This window comes from Cinclus cinclus, chromosome 5 (assembly GCF_963662255.1).
Source record: "Cinclus cinclus chromosome 5, bCinCin1.1, whole genome shotgun sequence".
Taxonomy (NCBI): Eukaryota; Metazoa; Chordata; class Aves; order Passeriformes; family Cinclidae; genus Cinclus; species Cinclus cinclus.
In genome coordinates this window covers 60,423,621-60,433,264 of record NC_085050.1, presented here as the reverse complement: position 1 = coordinate 60,433,264, position 9,644 = coordinate 60,423,621, and the positions used below count along the sequence as shown (strand labels likewise).

The 9,644-nt window shown below is 41.8% G+C and overlaps 1 protein-coding gene across 2 annotated transcripts in view; it reads left to right on the top strand.

Moving 5' to 3' along the window:
- Window positions 1-451: 451 nt before the first annotated feature.
- The window catches only part of SLC10A7 (solute carrier family 10 member 7), a 134,948-nt gene continuing 125,755 nt past the window's right edge, over window positions 452-9,644 (top strand). For both annotated transcript variants that reach the window (XM_062493874.1, XM_062493873.1), the window contains exons 1-3: window positions 452-594; window positions 3,961-4,043; window positions 8,023-8,159. In XM_062493874.1, coding sequence (XP_062349858.1) covers window positions 495-594; window positions 3,961-4,043; window positions 8,023-8,159 — 320 coding nt within the window. In that variant the 5' untranslated portion in view covers window positions 452-494. The remainder of the gene's footprint in view (window positions 595-3,960; window positions 4,044-8,022; window positions 8,160-9,644) is intronic.

The window sequence follows — 9,644 nt, the reverse complement described above, 5'->3', positions numbered from 1 at the left end:
AACGCCGGCCGTCACGCGGGAGTCGTAATGTACCAAAACAGCGCGCATCTCCGCTCTCGCCCTGCCGCGCCCGCCCGCCGGCACCGGCTCGGTGCCCGCTCTCTCCCCGACCCGCCCGGCGGCGGCAGTCACGGCGCTGTCCCGTTCCCGCCGCCGCCACCCGCGGTGTCCGCCTTGGCGCGGGGATGCGGGGCGGGGGCGGCCGGAGCTGACCGGGGGCCGCTGCAGCGCGTAGCCGGGCTGGCGGGCGGCAGCGCGGTTCTGCGCGCTTATTAAGAGATGCGCGGTAGCGATGGCGGCGGTGGGTGAGACTTTTCCTGTCAGCGGATCCGGCTGGCCCTGCCGGCGGGCGGTGGGGCCGCGCCCCGCCCCGCGCCCGCTGCAGCCCGGAGCAGCAGAGCGGCATCGGACCGAACCCGGCCCAACCGGGCCGAGCGGCGCCGGGCGGAGCCGATCCGCGCCGCGCCGGGCGGCGGGGAACGGCTGGCAGCGCCATGGGGCTGGTGGAGCGGCTGCGGAAGGAGTGGTTCATCCTCGGCATCGTGCTGGTCATCGCCGTGGCGCGGCTGGAGCCCGGCGTCGGCGTCAAAGGCGGTGAGTGCGGGCGCTGTGCCCCCGCAGCCCCCGGGACTTCGCCAACTCCCGGCGGCCGCGCTGCCCCCGCTCCCCGTCCCGCCCGTGCGGGGTCCCTGCCCTCCATCGGCTCCTCTTCTTCCCTGCTTCCAGCCGCTGCTCCTCGGGAACACGCGAGTTGCTCCCGGCTGTGGTCCCGTGCCTTTGCTCGGCACTGTAGCAGTGGCTGGAGGAGCGTCCTGCTCTTTTGGGATTAGGAGTGATGGGAGCCAAGTAGTGACTGGCTCTGAATGTGCTCCTGTTCAACTAAGTCATAACTTCCAGAGCTGTGGGCACGAAGTCCTGGCAGCTCAGGGTTTGGATTTCTGCCGTCTGGGAGCTTCCCCGGAGGTACAGCTGAAGGCGTCCTGTGCTAAACTCTCAGGTGCTGTGTATCGGCCAGACCTTTTCTTTTGCTTTATAGTAGAACGCTTGTATTTTAAAGTTTTGGATTTTTAAATTTTTTTTTTTGTTTCCTCTTGCTTCATCATGAAAGGTGGGGGGAAAACAGGGAAGCTGATCCTGTGGGAAGTGCTGGTGTAAAAAATGTGTACAGGGGGCAAAGCAGATCTGTCTCTTGCTAAATAGGGAGCTTGTGTGTTTCGCGGAGCACGGGATGATGAAATATCCACTGTAGTTTAAACGTAAGCAATGTATCTTTAAGTATAAACGCCGGGGGTATCTCCTGGTTAGTTTTCATTGGAACTTCAGCTCCTAGGACGTTCTCAGATTTCAAGAACAAATTACATTTTGTATTTCTTCTTCCTAATTTTTCTCTGATGGCTTAAGAAAAGGGATGTTGAACACTTCCATAGAATTCCACTAGCAGTTCCATGTTATAAAAGAGGAGGAGGAATCTATCTGTACATTTATAGGTACAGGGTTGGTTTTTTTTAATTTTTTTTTTTTCTTCTTCTTAACAGACCTGAAGTTTGAGGATAGACCGCTTCTCACTGAGAAGCCAAACTTTTCCCACCTCTTAGGTTCTGGGGAAAAAAAAGTAAGCGATTAGAAAAAAAATGGCTCTGCACACATGCTGTGGCAGCTAAGGCTCCGCTACTTCGTGGAGTTGAGGGTAGGCAAATTCCTGCTGTGCAAGGATCCCTTCTAACATCTGTGTGCTGTTCTGCATAAGTGAATAGAGCCCACGGGGAGCTTCTTGCAGAATCCATGCTGTGTTTTCAGCAGACCTTAGAGACGACTTGAAATTGATAGTATCGGGTGTTTTGTCCTTTTCTGCTTTGAGTGCCATGCTAATTGTTAGCAGCCATGTGGGAGATCCTTTTAACTAGAATAGGAGATGATTTTTCTTCAGCTCACTTCCTGCATGGAAGCACTATGATGGAGCACTTCATTAAATTATCATGCTGCAAAGAGATGTCAAGCTTTGACACAGTGTTTTTCCTGGGACAACTTGAAAAATCTTGGAAGCATTGATTGAAAGTAGTGAGCACATGTTCCCCATAGTGGTATCCCCTCCTCTGAAACTATGGGATCTCAGTGCTCTGAGGAAGAAAAATATTTCTTTTTAAAAGCAGAAAGAGGTGAGGTGTGAGAAGTATCATCACATGAAAAAGCCTTAGTTTGTCATCTTCCAGCTGACAAAGCCATGCACAGTAATTTGCAGGGCCTTAGTGAATGGTATGGATGGTCCCACATCCATACCCGTGGAAGATTGTGCCATAAATAACAAAGATTTGTGTTTTCACGACATAAGCCAAGCCATTTTTGTGAGTTCTCCTATTTGATAAATGAGACCATTTAGTTCCTTTGTGAAAATAATTTTTCTGCTGTGACCAGAGTACCCTGTGTTCCACGAGTGTGTGGTTGCTCTGGTGGTAGAGGCTTTTCCTGGGAGAAGGAGTTCAGGTAGCCCAGTGAAAAACCATAAACCAGAAAAAACTGAGCCCTGGAAGAACCCCTGTCTTAGCCAGACTAACCCACTGCCTGTCTGATGTATGTGCATGTGCACAGATACTCTAATCTTCTAAAGAATTAGGAAAAAAAAAAGGTAAATGTGTCTATAAAATATTGTTTTCTGTAGAGCTATATATTTGTATAATCTTTTGGGGATTTTCCCCCCCCATCTATTCAGTTAACAATTTTGCAACTAGTCATGTGCTTTGCTGCAACTGTAACTCTTGAATTTCTCTTGAATTTCCTGTCTTTTTTTTTTAACCATAGTCTTCATATATGTAGCTTGGTTTTTGATTGGTGTTTTCTGTTTTTTGGTTTTTTTTTTGGCACACACAGTTTTAGTGACTTGTCAACAGAGAGTAGGATTTGGGTTGAAAGTACTTGAGATGCAAATTTGTACAATCAAGTCCCTCTAATTTAAGGATCATTACTCCAGTGTGACCATCAATGTGTCATTCATCTGAGGGAGCAGAAAGGTTCCTCTCTTCTGGAGCAGCGAGTCAAGGCCGGCTTGTTTGCTGCTGCAGTTTTGCTCATGACATCTTAGGGTCACTTGTGGAGTGAGGATATTACTTTGGTCCTAAGTAGACTGCTAATATTTTCTTTCTAACACAATATTTGGTTGAAGGCTCATGAAAAAATGAGCACATACATTTTATGCTTGGTGGCCTCGGAAGGCAAAGCGTATTAAGAGAATTCATCATTTTTATAGGAGTGTAAAAAAGACTATGTTTTAACCTTCCTGAAAAAAGTATATAAATATATACAAATGTAAGCCTTTAATACAGAGGACCTCTTGGTGGTACAGGCATCTGCCCTTGCTGATCTCACTGCAGCAATGTCTGAAATGTGTTCTTGTGGGGCTGGAATGAACCATTTTGAACCGTTTTCTGTTGTGAGGGGAACAACACAGAATTGTGTTGCCCTGAGGAACTCACTGCTGTGTGTGATTTGGTTTCTTCTGTGCAGGCAGCCAGACAGGTGTGTGTGTGTGCATTGTAGGCCAAGAAGGGAGAGGTAGCTGTGTAAGGAATGTCAACGGCCCTGTGAAGGTACCAGCTAATATTTTTATTTGAGTGTATGGTTTGAGTTTGCTGATGCTGTAGGGATACTCTGATGGCAGAACTGTGAAAGACTCCCCATTTTCAAATTTCCAGAGTTTATCTGTGAGTTCCCAGTGGCCTCCAATCATAGAAGTCAAATTTATATGATGACATAACTCACTCTGCAGTCACTGGTTCACTTTATTTAAAAATGAATAGCATGCTTTCTGTAAATTAATAGAAATGCCATTCTTTTTATTAGAGACTTTACTGATAAGACTTTCTCCAGGTACTTTTTAAAGTATTCTCATTTACTCTGACATAGTATATGCTTATCATTATCCCTTTGACTGTGGTTCACTCTGTTCTCTATGTCTGTATTTTTTAGGACCCTTGAAACCAGAAATTACCATAACTTACATTGCCGTTTCAGCTATATTCTTTAACAGTGGACTCTCCTTAAAAACTGAGGTACTGTAATATCATTGCTTCATTCCTATTATACTCTAAAAAAATTTATGTTCCTTTTGATCAGATTTGAATGTAATTGGAATGGTGGTGGTACTGGGAGGATGGCTAGCAAGAGAAAATGGATGTTTAAGGAACAACCCTCCTTGATTTTAGAAGGTGCTTCACAAAGTAATGGCGATGATGACAAGGATAGTGTGAATAAATGTCACACATCCACAGAGGGTGGGTGGTTTGTCTCTGCACAACTTTAACTAAATGGGAGTGATGAGCACAATTTGGAGACTGGATCTATACCCTGATTGTGTCCCAAACCCAAATCAGGGTGAGATGCAGCTGTTCATGCTGGATTGATGGAAACAGAGACCTGGTGGCTTTAAGCTACCTTTGTTAGGGCCAGGACAGCAGCTAGGATCAACACAAAAGGGTTCCTATGCAGATACAATGTCAATATACAATTGCAAAATCTTGGCAATCTTTTCCCATAGGATTTTTTTGTGGACAGGTGGATTTGAGGTGCCTGCACTGTGGTGCATATTACAGGCACCTGAGATTTGTTTAAAATTTTGTGTCATGTGTTATTCAAAGAGGAACAGTCTGGGATTCGGAAGAGATGAAGGGGCGTGTAAAGGACTCATGGAGAAAGGAAATGATGGCTATGTGCCAAGAAGAGAAAGAGCAACCAGAGTTGAAATTAAACACTGAATGTCTCTGCTAGTCTAGTTTTCTGATTCCTTTATGCTGTTGACTAATGTAAATTGTGTGTTGACTAGTCATAAGTTTCATGGTACTAATGCCTGAAAGAATCGTCACAATTTTATCCAGTTATCTCCTGGGATTTGAGTGAACAGTGTACATTCAACAACAAAAAAAATCTCTCCACGTGTATCATGGTTATAGCAGTGAACTTTCAAGTGGAGGTGTTTGAGTTGATGGCTGCCCTCTCCTTTGCTGTCTCCTGGCAGTTCTGGCACTAGGACCTCTAGTTCTGCCAGGACACAGTGTAAGTGAATTGGGGAACTTTAGTCAGTTCTGTAGCAGCCTTATGGGGATGCAGGAACAGTCCTGTTATGTGTTTGCCTGGGATGGTAACTAATCCTAATGGAAATAGGCTGTGGAGGGGCACTCTGTTCCACAGAGAAGAGAACCCAAAACATAAACCTGAGTAGTATTAATAGAGTGGAGTTTTCCTCTTTCAGGCTTAGGAATCTTTGCATGCAGAGAAAAGAAAGTAAAATCTCTTTCCCTTTCACTAGTTTGGATTTTTGAAACCTTGTATGAAACCTTGTGAGAGAAATGCATAGTGTTTTCAAAGTCTTGATTAGATTCTCCATGCTTATTTACATCTAAATTCTTCCAGCTAAGGTGATGTGACTGACAGATTTCTGGGAAATGTGTCATGTCTTATTTTGAACTTATGTAACTTTTTTCCCATCTATGGTACTAAAAGCAATATATTGATATAAACTAAGCTGTTGTTTATGTCCAGGTAGCTGATCTCAGATTATTTTGGGAGCAGCAGTTGGGGCTGGTGCTGTTATCCAGCTTCATGAAGAAACTAGGCCTTTCCTGAATTTCTGCCATGGGGTAGATGACAGAAGAAGAAAATAATTTCTCGCATTGTACCTTGTGCTATTACTTTCTAAAGTATATATTAAAAACAATCCTTATATGTGTTAGGTGGCCAGGTCATGTTTTGTTAAAATACTTTGAGACATGTTTTAGTTGTTTAAGGCTCAACCTAAAGCTGGTATTATTACTCAATATGCCTTTTTATTGGATTGCAAAGTATATGATTTCTGCTTTTGGCTTTGTTTTTGACCTGTGTATCAGCTGTTCTACCTTAGATAATGTATTAGTTAGATGGAAACTAGTGTTTGGTATGCTTTATGTCAGGATGAAAAGTTTGTAAGTGTTAACAGAGTCCTTCTGATAAATCTGACAAAGGTAGAAATAACTGATGCTCTTTTGAGGTTACACTTCTGGTTTAATCTGCTGTGTAAGTGCATGCTCAAAAAACTTTGCCAATGTGTTCAGAAATAATTTTACAGAATAATTGGCAACATTCAGGAGAGCTTGTCTGTGCATGGCCTTGTTACACTTTCAGAACTAGAGGTGACCAAGGTCCTCTTATATTTGTAGAAATACTCTGTGTTCTCTGACAAGAACATTTGATTCCACCTTAACATAATACTATTTCAGTTTGCAGTGACTGGATAGCTTGCTCTTTTAAAGCAAATACCTCCCGTAGGGCCCCAGAAATTAAATCACATACCTGAGTTACCATTTCAACAGGAATTTGGCAAACCACTGAAAACACTGTTTTCCCTGTGTGGTTATTTGCTCAGAGGAGTCTAGCTATGACTATTGGAAGCATGGCTGGATGGCAACAGGGACACACACCAGAAGGGAGAGGCTGGGATAAGCTCCCTAAAGGGCGTGAAATACTGGGGAAGGCAAGGGAACCTGTTCTGTCTGGTGTGCAGAAACAGAGTCATAACTAGCAGTTTCCAGCAACTTTTTTGAGGATTTTTCAAGGCAGATGTATTTTTGGACAAGCCCTTGTAAATTGTTTAAGAGGGTGAAGGCTGTTTGCCTCAGCATTTATTCTGTGATCATCTCGTCTAAGGCATACTATTATAATCATACCTATTCTAAATAGTTGTTACTATTCTCAAAGGCAATCACTGGAGACATTTTCAAGACTAGTAATTTAGATCTGCAAAGATCTGTTCCATTAATACAGCATTCCTCCATGCAGCAGGTTGGCTGTGTTGTATCACCTTCGTTGATCCCTGGAAGTTACAACGAGGCTTTCTTTTTGTCTTGTGTTTTGGTTTTGGAAGTATCAGAGTCTTCTTAAAACCCTCTGGTTTTAAGGCATTTTCCAGTTGTAAAAATATGAAATTAAAAGGGTACTTCTGTATGTAAGATAAATAGATACATTGAATGCATCTGGAGTGTCAACTGGAGAAACCAGTAAATTAGATTTTGAATAAGAGTGCTATTGGGTCTTTTGAATTGTTGACTTGAAAAGAGTGCGAGTTACTGTGAGAGAAAGGAAGAGGAATTTTTATTCTCAGTCTGCAAGATTTCAATTAAAATGTGCAAGGTTCTTTCATTGTACTCAAAAACCTGTGTAGAAGGTCCTTGAAATTCCTGAAAAGGCAGAAACAGAGAGCCAAGGCTAGCTGAAGAGTTTTTTTGTTTTTTTTTTTTCTTTGAGGGTACTTGATCACCTCTCTGGAGTACTCTTACATGATTTAAAATTAAATTTTTCTTTGTTGTTTTCTGAGTCTCCAGTGGTGCTTTACACTTTATATCTCTGAAATTTATGGCTTAACAGTTTTTAGCTTGTTACAGTCTTGATATTCTTTCTTTGTTATTCTTCATCAGCCAAATTTTTTTCCTATAAATTTCTTGTCTGTTGATACAATAAATAATCAAAGTCTGCTACAGATTACTTTGCTTTTAAGGAAAAAATAACAAACATAAAAAAACCCCAATACCAGAAATTAATGCTTAGTAATATAAACATCCATAAACATACTTTTTTTTTTAACTATAAATGAGAATCACAGTTTGTGGCTCTCTTTAGACAGAGGAACCTGAAATGATGTGCTCACTGCAAGTTTCATGCCTCTTGCTATCAAAAGTCAGTAAAGTAAACAGCCATCAGTGCAGTTAACACAGGTTTTGAAGCCATGACAAAGTGCTAAGGCTGCCTGCTGGAAAGCTGTTCTGAGAGCTACCTATTATTGAAGTGGTGGACAATTCTTGTGGAAAAATGCCCAGGAGCAGACAGCTTTTATGTTGTCTGGATGTACTTCATTATTAAAGAGGAGATCAGATGATCCCTAAAGGTGTCTTTTTGACATGTACTCCTTTTGTATTATAAAGCTGATCCTAGTTTTAAAAGCACAAATGTGATTTTACTTCAGCTGTTATGATTGCAACTTCCTCTCTTCTTTTTCTTTTGCAGGAGCTGACAAGTGCTTTGATGCATGTGAAACTACACCTTTTTGTCCAGATTTTTACACTTGTGTTCTTCCCAACAGCAATATGGGTCTTTCTTCAGCTGTTATCAATCACACCTATAAATGAATGGCTTTTAAAAGGGTATGTTTAAGCATAATGGAGTGAAATATATTTGTATCTGTGGCCTTAAAGGGCTGCTTATCCTGCAACTGGTGTTTTGTTGTATTGTGAAGAGATTTTGCTGGTTGCTTTTTGTGCTTCAGCACTTTGCTGTTGAAAGCAAAGTACATGCACAAGATTATCTCTTCAGGAACCTGGTCTCATTTTTAGAAAGTCTGGACAGTCTTCTGTGTAGGGAGGTTGCAACAGGTTAGCTTTCTTTTTCACAAAACACAGCTGAAGTGATGTGTTGGGTCTCAGTGAAGGTGGGGAGGAAAGAAAGGGAATGCTGAAGGAAAAGCATAAATCAGCAAATAAATATTGTGTATACCACATACTAGTCTTCTCTTTTTAGGTAGTTTGTGTTGAGCATTTCTTGCAGGGGTTCAGTGTCTGCTTCCAGCTAAATTATGGGGGAAAAAAAAGAGAGTAAAATTTTTGTAGGACAAGAACTCTGTGATGAACAGAAACTAAGTTGCCTTGAAAACAGTGTGTTTTAAATCTTGGGTGCAAACTGCCAGTGTGCAAAGCTGCATTGATGGTGTACTAGGGGTAGATGCTATGTGAAATAAAAAAAGTTAAAAGGTTTTTTTTTTTGAATGGGAGGTCAATACTTAGTGCCATGTAGGTATACTGGAATGTTTGAATGCAAAAATCAATTATTTCAGAAAACTACTGGAAGAATCCCTGTTGTTTCTTACTGCTTGGTGAAACATTGCTTGGGGAGTTCCTTGTCTTAAAAGTTTAATGAAAAAGCTGCTCATGTTTATGTTTCTACAAGGCCTAAACCTAAAGGAGCATTTCATTTTGTTTGTAAGAGGCTTCTCCTGGTGCTCCATCAAGTGTGAATTGGTCCAAATGGTAGCGAAAAGGTGACATTGAGACAACATCAATTAAAAATTAGCAATCTTTTGCTTAACAGTATCAGTAAAGCAAGGAAATAACAAGATTGCTATATGATGTTCATTTACATTTTGCTATTTGTAGTAAAGGGTATTCTTTAAAGTAAAATAATTGTGAAGTTTTTTCTCAGCTAGGACAGGTATATGATTTTCCACAGTAGCTGAAATTCCTTCCTAATCCATGGAGTTTCAGTTTCTCAAGTGCAAGGTGAAAAGAGATTTCTGTGGGGTTTTGGTTCCATGAAGCATTTCTCATTCCTTCTTTCCTGTGAGTCTTATGCCACTTTGGTTCTTAGTACTTAAGTGGCATGGTCTGTTGCATGCACGAGTGTAATTGTATGTATATGCATGCACACCTGTAAAACTTTGTAAAACTAGGGATATATGTATTTTTGTAAAGAAAAGAAATACTTTTACATTTATCTCTCTAAGTGTGGAGCGTAAACCAGGCTCATTTGTCATGAGAGTGTGTCTGTCTTACTAGTGAGCTGCTGTACTTCTGTTTGCTTCAAGCTGACTTTGAAGCACTTATTCCTTGAGTACTGCTTGATTTGGCTGTTTTTAT